The sequence below is a fragment of the Strigops habroptila genome, chromosome 8 (assembly GCF_004027225.2).
Source record: "Strigops habroptila isolate Jane chromosome 8, bStrHab1.2.pri, whole genome shotgun sequence".
Taxonomy (NCBI): Eukaryota; Metazoa; Chordata; class Aves; order Psittaciformes; family Psittacidae; genus Strigops; species Strigops habroptila.
Window position 1 is genome coordinate 32,825,078 of NC_044284.2, and position 24,943 is coordinate 32,850,020.

Genomic DNA, 24,943 nt, shown 5'->3' on the forward strand with positions numbered 1-24,943 from the left:
GGTCACGAGGCAGAAATGCACCATTTGATATTGCTGTTGCTGCTTCACAGTTTAGTGTTGCTGCTGCCAGAGCATTAAATGATCCCTAAGTGGTAACTGTCTTCTACTAATGCAGATGCATTTCTTTTACAAATTATCTTTTTGCTGTTTTTCTTGGCCCATGCTTCCTGTTCTTCTCTTATGGCCACACACAAGTGCGACTGGGGCAAGCAGGTACTGTGCTCAGATGGAGACCTGCAGAGAAAACAGGTATTTTGACTACAAAAAAAATACTGCCCACTGAATTGTGCCAGAACAGAGGAATTGACAGCTAGGTGTTCACCTGGTTTCTTGTTTGCAACTTCAGTGTTAGTTTGTGAGACCTCCCTTGGTATATGTGTTCTGGGGTTTTTGTGTCGCACCACAGCCAGATACCTCAGATACCTCAGGCAGACCCTTGCTCAGTTTTCACCAGCCAGCTGGGTTTCTCCTCACCCTCTCCCTGGTGTAGCTCTGTTTCCATCCACCCCTACATGTTGCCATGGACCATTCTTGGCAGTCAGACATTTCAGGAACTGGTTTTAGTCCCAGGTCCAGCTCTTACATTCTTTCAATACCAGGACTAGAAAACTCCCCTGGATCATCTTCTGAACAGGCAAGAGCATCTTAATATAGTAGTTACCTCCACCACTCTGCCTGCAAAAGTATTCCATGAGCTAAGGCACCCAAATGCCAGATTTCCCAGCAGTCAGGCCACACTTCAACTGGCCATTTTATTTATTCTGCCATCCTTCATGACATAATACTTCTCCGTGTTTTCTGGCTCAGCAAAAGTCATGGGAAAACACACTATCATCAGACATAGGTGAGGGTAAGACTATTGGGGCATAAGGTATAACTGTTTATATCCAGTAAATTCACCTCAAAGTGAACCACTGTCCCCTTGCAGGCCGTATTTGATGCCTGGTTTCAGCCTCTTCCTTTTCCCATGGGTGATGTTGGGTGGACCACCCCCAAAAACGTCTCACTGGCCATGAGAAAGACAAAATATCTCCTATCACTCAATAGCAGCTGCCCAGGAACTTGGGACTGGCTGGTGTGTTGTGGCATAGGGAAGAGGTTAACATGTGAGCTAGCAGAAAAACTTCAGGGCTCAGAGGGAACTGCCACAGGGTTCAGATGAATCCTCTGGCTGGGAAATACTGGGATGAGGCATCCAGAGCACTTGGCAGCATGGACAATGTAGGATGCATGTGTATTCAGACAAAACTTGTGAAGTCACTGATTATATCTTTAGGTGAATGTTTAGCTTTTGTTGGCTTTTGATGACTCAGGTTGTCTTTTATGAGGCAAAATTAATGCAAGTGCTTCCCTTTTCACAGTGACCACATTGCCCAGGAAAATAAATGCCATAAGGGGAGCAAAGCTCGTTAGTTTGGTGCCATAAATGATTCTCCAAGGTCTCAGAAACCCTATGATTAACATAAACATAGATAGAGGAAACTACAAATAAATACACATATAAACCCCAACTTTCCATCTAAAAACATGGTCTGCAATATCTCTCTTTGGCTGTTCACAGATGTGGTAACCTCAAGGTCAGGGACATTTCATACCAGTCATGACATAAACCAAAGCCTGAGGAAGGAAAGCAACCAGCCCAGGGTGAAAGTGAGGACAATAGAGCGCGTAATATAGTTCCCAGGGTACCAGCTAAGAGATTTTAAGATTCACCCTCAAACTCGAAGCAAATGCTGCCCCAGCATGTTTTCTTCACACTGCAGTCTTCTCTCAGGTGGTTGCCATTGGGTGGTGTGTTGACATTCTTTAGGACAGGGCAAGGTAGTTCTAATCTTACAGGAACTACCTCAAGTCTTCATTTTGCAATGGCTGGAAAAGTAGAAGCCTTGTCACGTTTTCTAGTGAGTTACATAAAATTCACCAGAAGATAATGTTCAAGAAAAGGATGAGAATGGGGAAAGATAGGAGGTCAGCCCTGCGCAGACCCACTGTATGAACATCATGGGCCCTTAAAGCTGCTTCTCAGCCAGCATAGAGCAGTGAAGTGCCCTAGGCGTAGGCATACATAGGAGATTGTACACTTTTTACTTGGCATTTCTCTCTCAAACGTTGTACATTCTCTCTCAAACATTGTACATTTATTCAGAGTAGATGCAAATGCGAAGAATGAGGCATGTTTTGTAAAAAACAAAGCTTGGTCTCTTTGTGGAAACCACACCAAGATGCCACACTGGGTAAATAATGAAGGAGACAGGATTGTTCAGGCAAAGTCAAGCAGAAAGCCCAGAGTCTAATGCAACATGCTGACTCTAGCAAAAGTCACATCAAGTACAGCAGTTTGCTGGTAACCTGCCCTTATAGGAATAACCCCCCAGACTCCTGAGAGTCAAAAAGCAGCTTGAAGCACCTCTTCTAAACTGCTTTTAACAGGTATTGTCATGACTTTAAGTGCTCCGTCTGTTCAAACAATAGCACAATCCACTTTCATTCTAAATGCTAGGCTGACATCCTGAATTAGCGCGTTTCATAGGCTGATTACTTGTTGCATGACAAAAATGTTGCCAGCAGCTGACTCAGAGAGGCAATGGGCAAAACAAAAAAAGTAGTGCTACCTGTTTTCTCAGAAAAGAGAGAGGGGACAGGGAAAGAATGGGCTTCAAAGCCCTGCTTTGGGATTAAGTAAGGAGTGAAGAAAGGTATGGAAATTTGCTAACTGACCTGGTGGGGCAAGACATAGTCATGTTCTAGGTTACAAGTCCTCCAAAGGCCTTCGAAGTAGGGTCTTGGGGAATTTGTATTGTTACTGTTCCACAAAAGGCTCTTACATTACAGCCAGCCCCTACCTAAAGGAACCACTGATTTTAGTCATTTATATCTGACTGCTGGTGTGGCAGCTGTGATGTCATCAGTGTTACAATTTTACACAGAATTAGGTGTGTGATTGTGTGTTAAATAGTGATGGTTAGCTTGGATTTCCCAACTAATATAACAGGCAGCATTAATGATATCACATATAGACTGCTTCAGAGTACTGGCACTGGCCTGAAATTACTCTGACTTTGGTGGGGAGACACCCGTTTTCCTCCTCCGGCATCCCCTCAGTGGGACAGACCCTTCTCATTCACCTACTACCCCAGCAGGCCTCCTGCAATTCACTCTGGAGCTTGCAAATCCTCTTCCCCACCCAGGCAGTCCTGTCCAGATGTCCTTGTAGGCTCCAAGAGGTGGCAGAAGCTGCTGATCACCTCTAATGTGTGCCCAAGTTTTGCTTAATTAAGAACAGACTCTCTAATAGCATTCACAACCATCTCCTGATGGCTGTGGGATCACGCAGGTTATAGCAGCACAGCCAGCCAGGCTTTCCTGTAATGCAGCTTGTGTGTGATGTCCTAGAGGGTGCAGTGGCAAACATATAATTTTATTTTCCAGCATTAAAGAACTCAGCCTGGGACAGGTCTCAGTCCAATACCAGATGTGGCTTCTAGGCTCTTGGGCAGTTAGTCTGAGCCCTCCTGCATTGCTCGGTGCAGAAATACCAGCTCATTCAGTGCAGGCTTGGTGGTCCTGTTGTGCTGTCTGAGGTAGTGAGTGCAATCTCACATGCCAGATAAGGATTAGACCCAAGATTCTGCAACCCAAATTTCTGGCCATTATCACTATAAAGACACTTCTCAGTCAGTGGCTATATTGATTAGATCCTGGCAGATGCTATTTCACCTTCTAAACTACAGTTATTTCAGGGACAAAGTGCTTCATCTTGTTTATTCCCCGATACTTAACTAGAGCAGTTGTAAGGAAAGAGTCTTCTTTGGCTCTCAGAACTGCAGTGATGGCTATGGAGTCAGGGAAAGGGCTGAGGGAGATTTTCCTCCTTCTTCCTCTCTTCTTTTGTTCTACTTTCTTGTCCAATTTGCTGCACACAGAAGCACAAAGTTTTTGTGAAATACTACCTCGAGCAAGATTCCATCCTGCAAGTCCCAGTCCCGGGCCAGCATCTCTGAGCATGGCAGCAGGATTCCAGCAGGGAGGAGGTGGCAGAGTGACCAGTTTGGCCAGTTTGCCCAGCTAGATGCCCAACTGGGGCGTGAGTTCTATCTGGGTCTGCATCATGGTGGGGCTCTGGGCTGACTCTAAATGGAAACCTCAGTCCCTTGGCACCCATCAGCCTGTCTGTGTACAGGTGGATTTTAGCTCCCATCCGTGCCAGTCTTCCCCCTCAGCCACTTCTGCAGGATTTAAGTATCCTCCTAGGATCACACTATTCAAATATTTAAATTAGTGCTTTGCATGATTATGTAGATAGTGACATTACAGACTTTTCAGACAAGGAGCACTGGGGAATTCATGTGCCTTCTCTGCTGACAACATCAACAGCCAAGTTTATTTTTCAGTGAGCTAAAGAATGGCACCCAGTGTACGAAAAACTTCAGCATTAAACTATTTGATATCTGGAATATTTTAACTTTTTTTTTTTTTTTTTTTTTTTATTAAGTTTTTTCCTGAATGCAGTAAAAGCTCAAAGTGCTGTGACATGAAATAATACAAAATACAGCCCTCACCAGGAAGGGTTCAATTCTCAGAGACTGTGATTTTAGCTGAGCCTCACTAAATCCAGGAGCAGACTAGGAGGAGCTACGAGGGGAGCTGTAGTCTCAATAGAAAACAATGAGAGAAGGTAGCAGGTCTCATACTTTGTTGTGAACCAAAGAAGGCCCTGGGCAGAAATCTAAATGGTCTGGCCAGATGGCCTCAGAACAGTAATTTCTCTGTGGGAAAAGACATCTTTGTCACATCAGTTACATTTCCACAGAATGCTGCATTTACATCTCATACTTGTGCCTCATTCAGACACCTTCCTGGAGAGCCTCACCTTACTGAGAGCTGCAGTACAACCAAAAAATTGCAATGAACATGTATGTGCTTAAACAATAGCCACTTTGTCCCCCAAAAATACTGCCGTAAGAACACTGGATGCAGCTATTAACTTTTTTTAAACTACCAAATATTTCTGGTCCATGGTGCAAATCCTTTGCAGTGTGGAGCATAGCTACGCCTGATCAGCCAGCATCCCATTTTCCCAGTGGAGCTAATGAGATTTGCCCTTCATTCACACACACTGGTCTGTCATCCCCGTTATTTTACATCTCACCTAGAGTTAAGAAAAGGTCCATCTTTAGAGCTCACTGGGCACAGCCAGAGTGGATTTAGCACACTGGATGTAATATGGTCTGCCACATTGGATGGGCAGTGACAAAAATTGTCGCTCTTCCCCCAGGTCCTTCCATCGTCCCACTGCAGCAAGCAAAGCCAACACTGGGCAATCTTCTAAAATGTTTATTTGGACCAGTGGCCGGAGCTCTACATCTTACAGACATGATGAGAAAAGGTAAACAGCATATATGCTGATTGTCTCTTGCAGGTTTGAATCTTTAGGAACGTGGCCTGTAGCTTCTCTTCAGTGGTGGCTCTAGAGAAGAAGGAGGGATGAAAAAGGTGTTCTCCCTTTGCCTCTCACCCCCCCGGCTACTGCTCCACTGACAAGAGGACCAGCCAATGAGTGCCAGGATTAACATGCCAAGCCAAAACAGAGTGGAGGGACAATGCCAGAGCATGGCCAAAGTCTTCCTTCTTCCCAGGGCATCAGCAGCACACTGTGACCACCTTTGAGGTCAGCACATACACACTGCACATTTAAAAGCACACTAATCACTAGCCACAGGTTTGCAGCCCCAGCTCCAACCCCTGTGAAGCCTTTATGCCTTTTGCAGGTGTCCCGCTTCCAGCCCGCACAGCTTCCCCCTTCCCCTCCGGCCACTGCATTGTGTCCCCCTGCCAGATTATTGCCCTGCATAACTTTTACACATCTGGATGATGCATCCAGCTGTCAGAGATGCTTTCTGCTTATATGCGTGCATGTGTGAGGATAAGCATGTATGCAATACATTGCACAATAGCTGGGGGATGAGAAGCAGCTTAAGAGTGAGCTGGTAGCCACCAGCCCACTTATGTGGTGTAGCTGGAGGGAGTAGGCTGAAGAAGGCAGAGGACTAGGTGAGTTAGTGAGTCTCCCAGGAGAACAGGGAATTACACAGAAGAGAAGGAAAAGGAAAGAGAGGTTTTAAGACTGCAGATAAAGGCAGCACTCAGTTGGGAATGAAGGAAATTAAATATCACTGATGAAAGAACAGTTGTCAGTAATGATCAGATTCACCCTTCCAAAATCTCTCTCCTTTGTAGTGAAATTTGCTGGACAGCTTGTCTTGTCACAACTGGACACATTTCCCTTTCTTTTCTTTCCTGCTTCCCTCCCTTGCCTCCTCTCCTTCAGTTCCTCTTGCAGTCACTATCAAACATAATCACAAAAAATCAGATTCCAGTGAAACAGAAACAGACCTCTATGTATCTACAGTGTCAATTAGTAAAACACACTCTTCAGATATTCTGATGAGACATTACTGCTGGCACCTGCTTGGGAAAATGCTGTCATGAGTTCAGACAGCAGAGCTGCCCTCAGGATGCCAAATTTCTTTGGAGAATTGGCCCATTTGCTGAACTTTTCTGCAAAAGCGGCATAGGTGTTCAGCTCTTTTGATAATCCACTCCCAAACATATTTTGAAGCCACAAAGGCCAGCGTGGCAGCAGGTTTCCATGGACTTCCATTTGGAGCTGGTTATCTAACTGCCTCATGTACTTCTGCAAGTCTCCTCTTTAACTGAATTTTCTGATATCAGTAAACACCTCAACATGAGGTAATTTGAGTGACATCTGTATAACAACTGTGATATCAGAAAAGTGAATGTCAGTTCAAAGTCACTCTAAATAATTCAGGCAAGCAGGTATCCCCATCAGACAAGCCCCATTACTGTGCAGTTGCTGGAGGAGGCAAGGTCTCCCTCAGTGCAACACCAGGGCCCATTTGCAAGGGAAAGAATTTGAGGGTAGGTAATTTGTGTTTATTTAAAGAAAAAAATATGTAATTGCAGGTGCCTGGAAACTCAACCTCCTTTGCAGAGCTCCTAGATTTACCCATTTTGGAGCAAAATAAGAACTGTTGTACTGGGTCAGAAGATTACTTTAGCCTCTCCTGCTCTACATGGCTGTGGCCAGTTGCAAACTCTTTGCATACAGGACCATTTCTAATACATGCCAATAAATTAATCACATCTCCAGAGCTGCAGAGCTGTCCTGTGTCAGCAGAGGCCAGAGCAAGTTAGTATGCATCATCCGTCCAATAAGGGAGTGCTAAAGGATCATGTACCTCATAATGGCAAATAAAGCTCTTGGTTTCAGCAAATATGGGCAACTCTACAGAAGATGTAGAACTGATTTCTTAAGGCTGGTAGGCTCAGACCAGCAGAGTAACTCTCCTTGGCTGTCTCATGTTGAGGCTAACATAACCTGGGCTGCCTAATTTCATCACACAGGTCCTCCCTAAGCCTTCCTCTGGAGATCACATTGCAGAGGGATCCCCGCACTGCTGCTGTGCCAAGAGATATGGAGAGAGAAATCTCTGCTGTGGGCCCAGCAGGCACGGTCACGTCTATGTTTCCTTTCTGGCAGATGATCCCGGGTAGAGCAGCCAGCCCATATTCTCTGAGCAGTTTGGCAAAAGGAACATGGAGGTTTAGCAGGGGAGAATTTCAGTTTGGGAACGACCAAGGGAGCAAAGACCTTTTGTCCTTGGAGGCTTGCTTTCTATTAAATGTCTTTGCATAGGGTGGAGAGACTCCATGTTCTGACAGCTAGGACTTCTTTAAAAACAAATAGCCCCCCTCAGTGTCATATTTGGGAAGTTATCACAGGTAATTGCAAGTATTAGATGGAGTCACTTACATGAGTAGTGTCTGGGATGCAGTGATCTGTACTTAAGCACACCACAGCAGTCAGCTAATTGTGCCTGTGCAGCCCTGGGATCCAAAATCAGCCAACTAAGCATGGCATTCCTCCAGCTCACCAAGCAGAAAGAGGTCCCTGGGCTGTGTCAAAAGTTCACACATACATAGAGTCCCCCTCAAGGAGCAGCACACACACATGCGCAGGCCCCCATTGCCGCTCCAGCTAAGGAGATTCTGAGGCTGCCCTGTTAGCGGCAAAATATTTTGCCCAACGTATCATGTCCCCCAAAACCAGGGCTCTGAGGGTCAAAAACGTAAAGTCTGGTAATAGCAGATGTTCCCAGCATCATAAAGAGAAAATTGACACCTCCCCAGTGCAGGCGTGAGCTGGAAGGAGGAAGAGGGATGGTTACTCAGCGTCTCACAGGCTATGTCAGGACCTGTGCATCACACGCTGGCATGCGCCACACCACCGCATGCCTCAACGTGTGGTATCACACTGAATCCTGGCAGAGATTCAGGAGAAAAAAGGCCTCAGGGGCACCAGGCTACCACTTTTCTGATGTTCAGGGCTTTGAATAACAAATATTTGCAGAAGAGCAACTGAACGACTGCTCCAAGCATGACCCCCAAGGCAGAGCTTTATTTAGCTTTATTTACTATACGGCAGTCGAGAGTGGGATATCCACCTGGCCCGTGGTCACCACATACCATCCCCTTTGCTAGTCACCTGCCAGACAGATAATTTCTACAACATAACCTTCAGCCCATCCTTTTTTTACCTCTCACTACATGTTTCTTGGCTCAAGGCCACATGGGAAATATTTGTAACTACTCTCAATTAGCTATTTGGTTTTAAATTGTCCATTTGTATTCCTTTTATGTCCTAGTTGCTCTGATGACATTAGTGAGCAATTGTACTGTGTCTGTTTTATGTGTACATGCTGACATAAGTTATGCTGTGTGATTGGTTAATGTGCTGGAACTGCATGACAATCTCTGCCTTCCTGCCTGCTTCCATTTGGGAGCAATGCAAATCCTAAGAGCAGGTCTCAGAGTTAAATACAGTTTGATAAATAATAATAGAAAAGTATCATCAGACTATTACCCTACATTACTTCTTTGAAGGCAATTGCATCTGCCAGTCCACAATATATTTTTTCTCACCAACACCAGAGAAAATTTTGACAGGCTGAATTACCATTTCATTTCCAACTAGGAAAACATTGACAAGCTTTAAAGGATGCTTTAAAGAGAAAACATGGGCATCTAAAGATGCAAATTACAGTTGGATGAAGAAACCTCAAGGGGTCTTAGCTATAGGACACTACTGACAACAGTACCATCTAAGCAAGATTTTTGCTGCCAAACCCCACACCATATGTGCTTTTCCTGACTATGACTCATCACCTAAATACATATCAAATTCCAGTTTCAGGGATTTTATGATTAAACCTATTTTCTTATTTCTACTATGTTTATGTATGGTTTTACATCTGTCTTAACTCCATTTCTTTGTCCCTATTAGTGAATGTAAGGTATACGCTTGGTCTGACATCGTGCTTTTTTCCAAGGCTGAGTAAAACTTGGTGGTTTCAGCTTATGTGAGTGGTGGGTTTACTAGAGCCCAAAGTGATGTTGATGTTGCTCACCTGCCATTTTGCAGACAGTAGAAGAGGAACTTCTTCCACGTGTACTACTATGCCCACGTTATGGTGGTGCCAGGGCTCAGAGGTGTGCGGTTCACATGCTTCGGGTGCTGCCTGGATGATTCAAAAGAACCGTAACAGAAAACACAGGAGATTTTGACCAGCCTCAGGTCTGTAAGTACATTTTAAACTCACAAAGTTTGAGTGTGTTTGAAATGTACTCAAATATTTCCTTCTTCACCATTGTGTCCTCATGACTCATTGAATCATCAAAGGCTCGGAGATGAAAGAAGGACTTATGGTTAGAAAATGCAAAGGACTCTGCTGAAGGGAGAATGGTTTGTTTTATCTTCTTTTTTTTTTTAAATCCCAGAATAAATAACTCTGCTGAATAATTTTCTGCAAGGGTTTTCACTGTAATGAGTAACTGGGCTTCCAAAAAGCTATTTTATAAATAAAGTAAATAAGCTCTCAATCAAAAACCCCACAGAAATCAATTGCAAAATCCCCATAGTGTTTCATGAGCTTTGAGTCACACTCAGGACAGAAAATCACCAAAACCACTAGCCTGTAGGGAATCAAAATAGAATATGGTCCTTTCAGATAATTTAGTGATGATTTTCTTCTGGCTGATTTCTACATATGGTAACATAAGACCTGAACTGAAGAAAAGACACCTCATATACCTAAACATCTAGTGGCCTAAGGTGGCATTGACAGGTCAAATTCACCTATCATATAATTCAACTGAGACAATGAAGCTGTACCAAAGAAGGATTTACTGAGCTGGCACAAGTGTCTAATCTTTATATTTGCTGTAAGAGGTTTTTACCTTTTCAGAAATGGCTGTATTTTGGAGATGAGTAAGTTTCCACCAGGTCAGAGTGAATCCGATGAAAAAGGACACCTGAGGACTCTTAAGCCTTTCTCTCCCATGAGATGGGTATGGAGGTGGAACTACCCACCCTATAGAAACTTAATTGATTAGATATGAACATCACATAAGAATGTATTATTTTCAACCTCAGAAATATTTACCAAAAAATCAGGGATCACGATCTACTGGACAAAAGGAAAACAGTTACAGCCCTAAAAGCCGGAGAAGACCGGGCCATACTCCTCGGGCTGGCCATGATGGTGTGCTCTGTCATGATGTACTTTCTCCTGGGAATCACCCTGCTGCGGTCTTACATGCAAAGGTAATTTCATTATGGTTACCCTGATCTCACTACATGTGCCTTACTCTTTTGACTCTTTTTATTAAAGTTGGGGGGTTTTTTTCCCTTTGGTCAGCATAGGCTTGATTCTTCACTTCCTTACCCCAGTCTAAATTAGGTATACCTACAGCAAAAGCAAGTTGAGTAATACTGGCATAAGTGAGGGAAGAATTAGATCCCTGTTTGGCAAAACCTTGATCCATAGGCTTTAAACTTGTCACAGTTTAACACTAGTATAATATTCATATCAGTCAGCCGGCAGTTGGCTGAACCCTGTAAGCCTTTCAGGGGCTGTTGCTGCAAAACCCAGATTCAGGAGAAAACAGCAAAAATATTTAGAGGTCTCAAGAAACAAGACATTTTCAAATGAAGAATGGAGAATTAATTTGGGAAAGAAATCAAGATGCTCTGTATGTATGTATGTAGCTTTCCATGTAGGTGATTACTTTCTTTTTAACAAGTGAAATCCTCCTGAAATACAGTATTTTGCTGAAAGCAAAAAATCAGCTTTCATCGTTACTGCACTGCACTTAATTTTTCTGAGGCCTTCTCTGGCTTCCTTGTCTGCCATAGAGCAGAAAATTTGACCTGTGATTCATTAGCATTTGAAATCAGTTTACGAGCGCCAGCCCTATCAAAACTCCAGCCCAGACTGTAATAAGACTGTCAGCAACTTTTTTTCCACCCAGATCAGTGGATGTGTAACTGGGGATCAAAATATTAGTCTGTCATGCCCCAAACCACTCTGAGGCAGTAGCCAATACCTGGCATGTTTTGGCTTATCCACCATAGGCTGCTTCTTTAGGCATGTACAATAAGTGCATATCAGTTAACTGGTATGAACATCTTCAATTATATCAGTGCAACTGCAGGGAAATATTCCTTCTTGACCTTTCAATGATAAGAAAAAAGTAGCCATGCCTGAGGGTGAAAAGTACTGATCTGCAGCATCTTATTTGTGTGATAAAGGTATTTGTCCCTTTTTAAATCTAGGCAAAGTTTAGTTGAAAACAGAGATCAAGACCTCTTAAGTGTCTGAGAGCATTTGCTTTTCTAAATTGCTCTCCCAGACCTTTCAGCAATATCGGGGTCAATTGCAGAGGCTGCTAAGGTCAAAATTGCTCATGTGAAAAGATATGATTTATTTTGCAAACTATGTGAAAAATTGCCAGAAGATATCAAAGCACCTACTCAGTATCAAATATTCCATCTTCACAAGTCTGTTGCAGGTAGATGTCACTTTATTACCCCCATGCATAAATAGAACAGTAGTCAGAATGCTGAAAGTGAGAAGAGGACAACCCAGGAGTCTTTGCTATCACTTCTCTTCACACAGTCAGATCTCCTTAGGTTCACCTTTACAGATACCAATACCCCTTCAATAAAATACTGCCTGGGAGGGAAAAAAAAAGCAAACAACCTTTCCATTTGATTTTCCCCAGAAATTGTAACATAATTTAAATGTAAAACTGAAAATACAAGGAGAATAACTGCCAAAGTAAAACATCAAGAGAATTTGTCAGAAATCTTTGATATGACATACCATGTGAAACCTTTTGTAGGTTTGGCAAGGTACAAGCAGACCCTCAGCCCATTCATGATGAGGGGCCGGACAGCCATGCTGGGTGTGAGCTGAGGTGCTGAGTGGGGCTGAAACCTTCCCCCAGCCCATGAAAGGTTTTTTTCACAAAGCCGTCAGTGTGCCCTGCCCATGACTCTCATCCCTAAGGAAAATTCAGCTATAGATTTTTAAATGCATGCAAGAAACCCAGGTGAATATTGCCAGTGCACACCAAGGCTCTATCATTCAGGTTTAGCCTCTGGTGAACTTGAGATCAGCTGAAATCCCCCAGAACAATTTCAACAGCTGGCTTAACTTACTGAAAATCAAGCAAGCTGCCAGTAGAAAAAGTCTTTCCACAGGTAAAGCTGCATGTAGAACCACTTGTGTGTTACTGTGTTTTCATGCATATCAATATGTGAACCCTGGTAATTCGAAGTTGTCCTCCCAGCCTTCACTTTAAACTGAACAGGGTTTGGTGGTTAACCAGTAAGTCTTGGTCCAGGGTGTCCTGTCATGCAGCACTGCGTGCATTGTGCTCTTCTCCAGGGCAGGCTGCTCAGTTTTCTTTGATATCTCTGCTGATTACCTTTGGTTTCAAATATGTCTTCCCCAAACTAAAAGTTCCAGTGCCCTTTTCATTTATACATAGACATAGGTGAATCAGGTATTTTTGTTCCCAAAGCACAAACTTTGGGTACTACAGAATATTACACTGTCTGTGATGTGTGATGTGAGAAAGTCCAGCCTTCATTCAAAGCCCTGCAACATATACCATCTCCTACAAGATGCCCCCTGGTATATCCCTGATGGGAAGCCTGATCTGCATTTTGTGCTTACTGCCCATTCTTGCCATGCTCTAACGTGTCTTTTTTCCAACTTAGTGTCTGGACAGAAGAGGCTCAGTGCTCACTTCTCAATGCATCCGTCACAGAAACCTTCAACTGCTCATTTAGCTGTGGTCCAGACTGCTGGAAAATTTCCCAGTACCCATGCCTCCAGGTGTACGTTAATCTCACCTCTTCTGGCCAGAAGCTTCTGCTCTACCACACCGAGGAAACAATGAAAATTAATTCTGAGGTAGGAGCACAGAACAAAATTTCTTCCCAAATGGGTTTCCGGAGGACTGCTCACCTTATTTTACGCATTCCTCGCTTTAAAGCAATACAAGGCTTCCAGCTCCTGCTTCACTGGTAAATACAGAGCAGATAAAGCAGAAATCAGCGCACAGGCTGAGCTCACATCTCTGGAGGAGGCAGATTTCCACCTCCATCCCACACAGAAGAATGAGCTCTTCCGTCATGGGGCAATGTCCCCTGGGGGCTGGAGCCTCCCTCATCCTTTGCAAGTGTTTTACAGGTGCAGGCTAGCACTGAGCACATCACATTGATATTCTTGTAGAGCTGTGGACAAGTCACTTCCCACCCGGGTATGACTGCATGATAGCAAACACGCCCAGTGATGTGCATGGAGCATTCACAGTGGTGAGAAGAGAAATGGCCTTATTACTGCTGGGCCAGGCAAGGCAACAGGGAGAGATGAGAGTCCCATGTCTAACAGCAAACATGTCTCTGTCTCAATATCTGGTGACAAACTCTGCACCCTGAGAGCATCTCCTCTGAGGTCAGCTGTGCTGCTGGTGTCAAGGCAGAGCATTTAGCCCTGTAGATGGTGCAAAGATGCTGAAAATTTGCTGAGCAGGGACTGCCAAGATAAAAGCAGTGGCATAAAAAGAAAAGGCCTGGCTTTGGGGCAAGTATAAGCTAAGGAGTCAGCCCATATTTCTCACACAACTTCCCTGATTCCAGACATTAAACAAAAAAAAAAATAAAAATATATATATATATTTAACAAATCTGAAGAATTCCTCTGTCTCCTTCAGCAAGTAGAACATCCATTGTAACTCCATCCAGGTGGGATGGAGACAGCTTCTGTCTGGAGGCTATAACGAACACAGTGGATGCACAGAAGGCATCTCCCTGCCAGCCCACAGCCACAGCTGTGCAGCTGATGCAGTGCTGTGCATCAAAACAGGCAAGCAACCACCTCTTTATTAGGGAGTGGAAGTGACTAGGGAGAGTGTTTGCTCCCTCCATGTAGCACAGCAGGATCAGACTAAATGTCCCTCTCCCCACCTTCCTATCTTCATATATACAGCACCTGGGTACCTAAGACTGCAAATGCAGTGAGCCAGGACACAGCTAAGTCATTAGACTTACAAGTGCCAGATTTGCATTAACTACTTAGTTATCCAAGGTCATTGAACCCCCAGCTATGGGTGCTTGGCAAAGCACAGCCCTTAACAGCAGAGCCCTGGTTCAAGCTGCTGACAATGTAACCTATTGTGTTTCTATTTATGGCAGCAGTTCAGTAGACCAAATTACTTCTGCATATTAAGATGAAGTGTTACTAAATCAGTCAAAGCACGGCATGGTTGCACTGGGCCAGTTATTCTGCTAGATAATTAGCTCCTGTGGCTGAGAGACAAAGCTTTCCGGATCTGAAGTGTGAAATGGGGAACAGTGCCCCCATCTTTCCCTCCAGCTCAGCATCAGTGCAGAAAGGAGGCACTCGCCATTTATGAAGCCTGTGGCAGAACAGACCCCACTTTCTGCTGGAGCAGAAGCAAAATCCAGCAACGCTCACGCCACAGTTTGATTAATCAGTCTCTGTGCTCCACTGGATTCAAATAAACCCCCACTTTCTGTTAGCGATGATTTTTGCTTGCTGAAATGGACTTTGAAATTCTCCCACACGCCACCTCCTCTTAATTTAATGTAGGCATAGTTAATGCTTCTCCAGCCCAAGGTTGTTTTACAAGTTAAACTCTGCTCTCAGGAGGATTCCTAGGTTTTCCTGACATGATGTTGATTATGTGACCTGAATCCAAATGCAGTTTTGAATGGAAGTTTGCAATGTCTATAAAATACCTTGCTTCTTGTGCTTAGCTGGGATCAGCAGAGAATCCAAGCTCAGACCAGCACAACCCATCTCAGCTCCTGGAGGGGTGCTCCCTCTCCCCCAGCTGGAGAGCAGCCCTGAGCACAGCTGGTTTTGTGATGTTCTGCCTGGGTGCTAGCTGTCTCTCCCCATCCACTTACTCAGGCCTGCATTTCCTATCTTTGCTCTTGCCAAATAAACAAAAAAAATAGCTGTCCCTGTCTCACTGGGCGCTGACATTATTGGGGACACTGCAGAACACAGTGCTTACCCTCCAAGGCCAACACCAGTGACCTTCAAAAGGTCAGCATCCCCCCACCAACCTCTGCCTACTGGGCACCACCACACACACAGAGCAGCATCTAGAGCCCATCATTCTCCCATCCTCACCAGGTAGCACAGATGGAGCAAAATTTGGTGTTAAATTATGATTAATCTAGAAGACTTGCTGTCTAAGCTAATAAGGTGTAGTAAGGAGTAGGTGCAATTTATATGGAGATCTACAGTGTGCTGCTGCCAGTCTCCAGTGGGAATCAGTGGTAAGTGGATACCAGTTGAGCTGTTCAAGTATTTCCCAGGAAAGTACATGGGATTTTTCATGGCTTTTCATGGCATTCATTTTTAGTATGCATTTTCCATGCATACTTTACCTCCAAGCCTTTAGGACAAGCCAAGCTCCTTGCCAGTGCTACAGCCATAGCAATTTAAATGCTTTCACAGATACGCTTTCCTTCCTCAGCTGTCAGAGACTGTAAAAGCCTCTGCAAGAGGTAAATCGGATGGTGGCCCCTCACGTGCAGACCATAAAGCCAGGCTGTCACCCTGAGGAAGGGCTGAGGTAGTTAAAACAATGCTAGAGGCCCCATTTAAATCCCATGCTATATCATTTTTATCCTGTGTTATTTGAGCTACTGATTTACACACATGCTCCATAAGCAAGGTAACACGCGGGATTATAATCATCAGAATCACCTTTATGCCAGCTTTAACTGCCCGAGATTCAAAAATGATGGGGAGTGTCATGATCTCCTACTGAAGGCTCAAGGTGTTTATAACCCAGGGGGAATTTGCCTGGTGCAGGAGGGGGGAGCTCCAATATTCAGCTGCAGTTTCCAGTACAACCATTTCTGGACTGGGACCAGAGAATTCAGTCTGCAGGAATCAGTATCAGACAAATGCAGACACAAACCTCTTCCTTCAGCCCTTGCTTCAAACCTGTTCTACTTTACAGAAGAGATGTAAACTGATCTCACAATTCTCACAAAGATTGACACAGCATACCTTGTCAAAGTGTGCAGGCTCAGCATGGACACAAACCCCAATCACAGTATATATGATGAGTGTCATGTATTTCACTGCCCAGCCTGAACTGGGGGCCTTTCTGGCAATAGTGTTTTCAGTGTAGTGTTATTCACTTAAACGAAACAGCCCTCAGCTTGTCTGGAGATGCTGTGTGATCTTTATCCTTGGAGATACCCGTAACTTGACAAGTCCCTGAGCAACTCTGCACTGTGCAGGGCATTGGACTGGACATGTCAGTTCATACAGGTTACTTACCCAACCCTTTAAATAAGGAAAGTAGAGCTGGAAACATAATAACAAGGTCTCTCCGTAACTGCCTAGTACATCCTTCTTGTGACCAGGTCGCAAGTAACACAAGAACCACTTTTCTCACTTTGTATCACAGAATCCTCACTTGAGGGAGAGGGCCAGACATTATTTACTTTCAGATTTGCAGATTTGCAAGTGTTTGACAACTCAGACATTGTGATAATACAGCAGATTTAGTAGTCTACATTCACAGGTACAGTGTAACAATTGTGAATATAAAATTCCCTGCCAGGCATCGAACAAACCTAAATGAAGATCTAACCAAAGAAAACATAGAGACATCCCATTATCCACATCTGCCTACATGTTCACCAATGACCTATGCAACACATAAGACACCAGCATGGCAGTCAGCCCTGTGTTATCCCTGGGGAAACCAAAGCATGGAAGTAGGTCAGAGGCACCCTACAACCACAACTTAATGCACACAGAAAGTCCTTGTGCAGAGGAGCGCCTCGAACCTGAGGCCAAGATGCCTTCCAGAGCTCAGAAGAACTGGAACAAGTCAGATAGTGCATGGAGTAAAGGGCACCCATGTCTTGGAGAGAGACATGGTTTCAGCACAAGAAGCCTGGCTCAAAGGCAAAGTGAATCAACCTCCCCTGCACAACTGTACTTCTGGGAGCTTCATGCTCCCAGACCCTCATGTCATGGACAGCTCAACCAGCTCAACGTGGCTGGTGGCTCTGTGCCATCAGGTGTAGAAGGCAACAGCTCAAGTTCTGCTTGATCATCAGGTTTCCTTTGAAAATGCTTGGACAATACGCAGATTTGCAAGAAGTCAGACCTCCCCCTCGCTGCACTCCTGGGACATTTCCACAGACCTCAACTCCAACAATCTGTCATCATTTGGGCTTTTACGTGCCTGCTGTTTTCTGTCAAGAGGGAAGGGCTGGACTTTGCCAAGTCCTCATTTAATCTCTTCCCTCAGGGTATTTCATGGGACTTCAAGAAACAAAAGTGTGTAGCACCAAGTTTGCAAGAGGAAAAAAAAAAAAAAAAAAAAAGGGGCAGCAGAATGAAATCTGAGCTGGAAATACTGCTGTTAAGACAGTGATAGCGCAGAATTTAGTAAAAGAACAAGGTACTCTTCACTGAGAAATTTCCCCTACTTACTAGATTCTGCACTATTAAAGATCATAATCTAGAGTCATAGATATTAAAGATATTATATAGATATTAAAGATATCTAGATATTAATCTAGAGTCATAGTCATATTAAAGAGTCATAGGCACTAGAAGAAGGCTGTGGCTATGGGCATTTAACACAAAGCTGGGCAGAGTGCAAGAGAATATCCTGGAGCCAGCAGGACCTGCACTAGAAGAAAGATGAATGAGATACTACCAGTGATATTTTCCATCTCCAATTTCTAGAGCTCCATGAAATATTCATAATGGCAATGATGCCATGCTCTACCCTTAAAGCTCTGGTCTGCTGACACCAGACAATCTTTCTGATATGCTTCAAAAACCATATTCTGTGCTAATAAACTTGCCAATGAATCAATCAAATCCGGTTACAAGGTTAATCCTTTGATCATTATTAGGAATAGAGATATGTCACAGTACATTATAAAAAAGTCACAGTGTAGTCATGAAAATGAAAAGACGGACATTTATGAAGTATGTCCATTAAGCCAATAATAATCAAAAGCCGTGGGTCACATTATTTTAATCAAAATATCTTTTTTCCTTTGCAAAGCTTGCTTTCATGCAATTATTTGGAGCTACTTTAGGTGCTTACCCAGGACAAGCAGTACAGGCAGGGAGGGAGCATGGTGGGACCCACAATCACCCCATAAGTGCAAGGGAGCAGTGAACTGCTGCATCTCCCCATGCACATTCAAGTAGTTAAGCAGCAGATTACCACCCCTCCTGCAGCAGTTAATCAAAATCCTGTGCAGGCGTAGAAAACCTTCAGGTATGGAGGGGCACATCTAGAAGACAGGAGGGAGTGAGGTGCCCTGTGCTGCTCCCATTAGCCCTTTTCCAGACCAACAGCAACAACAGCAAATTCAGGTCTTTCTGCTCTAGGTCAAAATGCAGATGTGGCCTCAATCACTGCATCTCTGGCCACCACCTCATCAGCCCACACTAGCTCTTTATAGGGAATGGTCAGCACAGGCCCGGGCTACCGTCCTCCATATACCATGAAATATCTTTAATGCATGGACTCCATAAGCTTTTTTTTTTTTTTTTTAATTAATTTGCCTTTTGTATTCTTTGAGAATTCTAGTTTGGAACTGTATTAGATAGGGCCAGCCTCAAAACTTTTTTTCTTAGTGGCCGAGATTGAAATTCAAGCAGCATCTTCAGAAAGAAGGAATTGTTGTATTTAGACTAGGGTCCAGAACAAAAAAAATACTAAGAGCCATCCTGGTAGCCAGGCTGATCTTCAGCTAGAGGTTGAATTAAAGTCTTCTTTGTTGTCAGGGGGAAAACTGCACTTTCTCCTAAACTATCTATTTGTCCCTAATTGAGGAATTACCCCCACGGGAAAATCTGTATAAAGGTCTCTCATCAGCCTTCTCTGCAAGTGAACTCCCGTGCCCACTATGATCACTTTGATCCAATCCAAGTGAGATATAAACTACCAGATTTTTATTTACAGAGAGTCAATTACCCATCTAACCGCAAGCATACGCATGCCACTTTAGATGAAGAGGTACTTCATCAGTTCCATTTTAGCATGTGTAAATTAGCAATAATAATATATTCACCTACTTCACAAGGCCACTGTGCAGATTAAAGCATTAATGTTTGTACAGTACTTGGATGTTCTCCAACAGAAATTTTTGTAGATGTGCAAAATATTGTTTTGTCTGTGATAAATTTATTATTAGGCTTAATAGTATTCCATTCCTATTATGAAAAGCATAATCATCTTCAGATTTTCCTGCTTGCCACCTGAAAACAGACATTGTATCTGGTTTGGAAACACATTTTTCTTCCTCTAATTTCTTCCCAGTGTTCATACATACCCAAATGTGGCAAGAATTATGACGAATCCATGTCACTGGTGAACATTGTGATGGAAAACTTCAGAAAGTACCAACGTTTCTCCTGCTTCTACGACCCTGAAGGCATACAGAAGAATGTGATATTAACCAAACTGTACAGCTACAATGTGCTGTTCCACTCCCTCTTCTGGCCCACATGCATGATGATTGGCGGGGTTGCCATTGTCGCAATGGTAAAGCTGACTCAATACCTTTCCCTCCTCTGCGAGAGAATCCAAAGGATCAACAGATAAAAATGAAAACTTCTGAGATTTAACTACAGCGAAAATACTGTTTTCTCATTCTTCACCAAAGAACCTTAAGTTTGTAACGTGCAAGTCTGGTATAAGTTCCTTACTATATTCTTATAAGTAGAGCAATAATGCAAAAGCTGTTCTATATGCAAACATGTTATTATTATGCAGACAACTGAAAAAAAATACTGTTTTGTGTTGACTGTCTATATGATCTTGTTCTATGCTGAGACTAGTATTTCTTTCTTTTCTATGGCCAAATAGGGCTCAGTGTGACCATTTGCCAAGCTTAGTCAATTGGTATTTTCAATGTAAAAGGATTCTGGGGAAAATTCACCACTGGACAAAGGGCAGCCAGCCACTTGTGCATCACTGAGGTCTCGCATCTGGCTCAGTCCATTCAATGGATTTATGGCTTCACTTTTTTATTATTGGCTGCAGGGGGAGAGGTGGGGAGCATTGATAGGTGAGGCATTTTGTGGTAAGGCAGCACAAAAGGGACATATATTTGAAGCCAGAATAAGCATATTTGCTTGGTCAGTACGACTTTGTGATGCTTTGTGTTTGCTCCCACAGTTCAGAAGTAATTTGTACCCTGTAGTGTTTAAGGTCTTTTGGAAAACACTTCAGGGTTTTATTTAATTTACTGCTATAATTTCCTCCTGTCTTACCAATACCACCTTTGTCACTCACAGAAGCTGTAGCCAAAAGAAAAAAAAAAAAGTCACCTTTTTCCATTTTCTAGTCTGAGCTCTACTGATGGAGGTGGGACCAGAACTCCTATGTAAAGGTTTATTACTCATTTGTCTTGTATTTACTACCATATCACTGTAAAGGAAAAAAAAAAAAAATAACACAATCGGCTATTTTTTCATTTTTTACTTCCAACTATTTTAGATTTTTTTACTTGATATGTATACAGATATATAAAGAAAAAGCTATATTGTATCTAGTTGTGTATTGGAACTTGATTATTGGGGGGTTTTTTGTTTGTTTTTACCCACTGGAAAGCAAACAGTACAACTCATTTATAACCTTCATCCTTGGATAATATCATAACATGGAGGAGCAGCACTGCAGGATCTTATCCAATATTCACAATGTCGTTTCAGTCAAAGGTCTCTGTTGCTGTGACATCAGAACTGACAAAAATCTCATCCAGTTCTACAGTTTTATTAGCTGAATTGTTAGATAATCATCATAATGTGACTGGAAATCTCTCCTGACCTTAACTTAGTATGCAGTGCTGGCTGACATGAATTATGATTTAAAGGCTCAGGTGCAATGATTTATTGGAAAAACTGATATTCTGACTAAAATGTTGTCCTATCTGTCAAATGTTTACCACAGGGATCTTGCCAGTATAAATTCATACATACCATAGTCACGATTTCTGCATAACTTCTTTTTTTTTTTTTATTCCCCTGTAGAAAGTATTCCTTCTTATGTTTTAAATATAACTCTCTCAGTTTCTCACATTGCACCCAGCCTGAAGGACAAACACAAGGCAGCTCTTGTAAGCATCTTGTGACTCACTATCCAATCTCTCAAAGACGACATTTACGGGCCTATTCAAACCAAGAAACTTTTTCCCTGTCAAAAAGACTGCAAAGCAAGTATTCTGCCTAGTTCGTCTATACACACCTTTCCACAATGTAGCATTAAAAATTTCAAGATGTTGCAAAACTTTACAAGTCATGCAAGTGTAATGTGAGCTGTAAAAAAAAAAAAAAAAATAAAGAGAGGAAAAAAAAAAAAAGGAGAGAGTTCTCAGCAGTGAAAATGAACCTGCAATCTTGCAATCAGTAGTATAATTTTCCATAGGTAAATAAATTCCTGGAGGGTGGGGGTATAACAAATGCTCCAAAAGTATGTAATAAAAATATTAAATTAAATCTTCCAGATTTCAATACGCCTTCAGGTCTGGCTTGATTTCATCAGACTTTTTTATAGTGTCCATTACCAAGAAACAAGGAATGCCAATATAACAGGAAATTCATCCCTTGTCCAGCTCTCTGCATCAGCTCAGTCACTAATGCCAAAGGAAGGACCATGCTGCCAATCACAATTCTCAGATCAGAAATGGCGGATGGCATCACCAGCCAAGAGCTGTGATAGCTTTTTCACACCATTACTTACACTGATGCTGGCTGCTTATGTGGCCTGTGATAAAGTAGCTCTTTGGTTGCGCGTGTGACATTTTCAGCACCTGTGTTTGTGTGTTTTGTTCCAGTGACAGGAAAGCTGATTATTCCTGACATTTACACATCAAACACTGCTTTCAACACGTTGTGCCATAAACATTTCGCCAGCACTCCTGTAGGTGAAACATCTTGATGCTGTTGCAGTCTATAATCATTTTGTTGACATTAACGGCAAGATCTGTGGGACAGCAAACCAACTTGAGTAACTGGATGGAGTGAGGCAAACCAATAATTTTAAAGGGAATTACCCATCTGATCACTGGCACAGTTAACTCCCTACTGAAGCGTTAGCATTGAAAATGGGATTTTTGACAACCCCTGCTGTCCCAAAGAGAGGTTGTGTTTCATTGGGGATGTTAGCCTGTGCTATTTCTTATCATGTTTATCCCCTGCAAAAGGAACTGTAGGCAGCTCAAATGAGAAACACATAGTAGTGAAATACAGTGATCCAACAAATTTACTCTGTTTGAGACTGGTTCCAACTCTTCCCAATGCAAACATTTCACATCTCAATGTCCTAGCTGGGCTATCAGGACAGCTGGGAACAACCAGTGCTGCAAAACCATGGAACAGAAAGGTGTGAAATGAAAATGGCAGAGCAGCATCCACCATTTATTATGCGAATGAGAGGCACCCTTGCAGGATTTAAAGCATGCATAATTATTTCAGGTGCCCAATTCACATAGCATTTTAGTAGTTGTTATTTTCTTAATTAGACGATTTATGTCAGGTCTTATTTCTATTCTGGAACATCTAAATCTGAAGTGTGAACATCCCTGCAGTAGCAATCTGAAGCTTGGCACCTTGCAGCACACTTACTAAATGTCACCACCCATGACAATGGAGAGCTTATTTTGGTTTAGCTTTTCCAATTGAGAAGACATCACTTTATCTCACAAAAGGTACCCAGAGTACAAGCGTACCCAACTCCAGTGTGAGCTTGAGGTTGAATACAAAGAGGAGAGATGGCTCAGGAAACACAAGAGCCTTCACATCTCAAGACGACACAAATACAGTGATTTCAAACCTGAGGCATAAAAACAGAATGAAGTCCCAAGGCAAGGCTGAGGATGCTGCTGGCTTTTCCTCCTCCTCACCTCCATCCTTATCACCACCCACAGAAGAGTTCAATGAAGAAGCTGCTGAGAAAGAATTGGGTGGTGTAAGCCTGGTCCACAAATTACTGCACTTTTTTGACTATGAAATCTGTGGCCTCACAGCAATACAATTGTACTAATATAACCTCTAAAGAGAATGGCTATTTCAAGGTAATACTACCTTAAAAATTGGTCACATAATTTCCCTTCTCATACAGTCATGTTCTTATTAAAATAGATGCAGCCATACAAGTAGATTGAGACAATATCTTTGCAGTAACACAATTTTTTCATAGACTCAGTGTCTGAGCACAGTAGCATCAGCTCTCCATCAGTCACTGTACTGTTCATCTATCAAAGATTGGGGGGGGAGGAGGGGGGACCAAAAAAAAAACCCACCTTTCTGCTCCACTGAACACTTGTCAATTCCCAGCACTTGATTTTGCAGAAAAAAACCACACACAGCTTGTTGTGTACCCAAATATCTCACAACTGGATATAAAGTTTGCCAGATTGTTTTTGTTGCACAGGAAAGAGTGAAAAGCAGGGTAAACACCAATTATTTTGTCTCAGTGTTTTGAAAACAAAATGTTTCCGTTTTTCAGTTTGAATTGATGTTGCCTTTTAAAATCCAGTGTGCGTGTAGGGGTTTAGTAGGAAAGCTTCAAAAATAAATATAATAGTTCCTTTGACTAAAACAAAACAATCAGCAATTGCACAGACCACCAGATTTTTTTTTTTTTTTTTTTTTTTTTTTTTTTTTTTGAAGGTGACCAGTAACACTTTTCCTTTCTTCCACTTTTCTCACCTATGGACAAAGTGCAGAATCAGTCTCACAGTCTTAACCAACAGCAGCCCTGGCCAGGCTCCAGTGATCATCATCTCAGAACATCCCTGACATTACTATGAGCAAAGAAAAGCAAAGCACTTACCTCAAAGAGTATAACAGCTACAAAATTAAGAGACACCAGGAAGGACAGGAGCATGTACCCATTATCATTACACCTGTGTGGGGTAGCAGCCAACCCAGACACCAGTTGCTGAATGCAGACATCCCCACAGAAGATGCTGCTGCTCTGGGAGCACTTCATGTGCACATACCCTTGCACTTCAAATCAAACCACTTTTTTTTATATATACACAAAAAGGAGCAGTCAGGCCATGCAATTCAATTGTTTGAGCTGCTGCAAGTTAGGGAGGACCCTGCAGGCAGAGTCCATGGCCAATATATCTGGGCAGTTGGACTTGGCATGCATTTTAGCCCCAGGACATGGCCAGAACAGTGCTCGGCCCATTACGAGTTGGCCCTCACCAGCTATGTTCTCTTGTGTTTTGAGGGGTGGATACCACAGTCACTGACCAGCAAAGCTGCACTGTCTCTCGCCACGTGCCAGTCCCCCAACGAGCTGCTTTTTGGCCCTAATTTGCAGTTGCTGAATGTAAAACATTTCACACAATGGAGTTTATCATTCAGAAATGATCTGGGAAAAAAAATTGGAAATGCTGACAGGTGAATTCACACTAGGCTTTTTAAAAGAATCAAATATCTCTGAACACTGAAAAACGTGTTAACAC

General features: G+C 42.9%; 1 protein-coding gene across 8 annotated transcripts in view; it reads left to right on the forward strand.

The window, feature by feature from the left end:
• The window catches only part of LOC115611170 (calcium-activated potassium channel subunit beta-2), a 150,103-nt gene extending 128,126 nt beyond the window's left edge, over positions 1-21,977 (forward strand). For 5 of the 8 annotated variants that reach the window (XM_030493649.1, XM_030493651.1, XM_030493645.1 and 2 more), the window contains 4 exons: positions 5,276-5,386; positions 10,514-10,684; positions 13,148-13,343; positions 19,783-21,977. In XM_030493649.1, coding sequence (XP_030349509.1) covers positions 5,276-5,386; positions 10,514-10,684; positions 13,148-13,343; positions 19,783-20,067 — 763 coding nt within the window. In that variant the 3' untranslated portion in view covers positions 20,068-21,977. The remainder of the gene's footprint in view (positions 1-5,275; positions 5,387-10,513; positions 10,685-13,147; positions 13,344-19,782) is intronic. The other 3 variants (XM_030493650.1, XM_030493652.1, XM_030493648.1) reach the window with 1 other exon arrangement.
• The last annotated feature ends 2,966 nt before the right edge of the window (positions 21,978-24,943 follow it).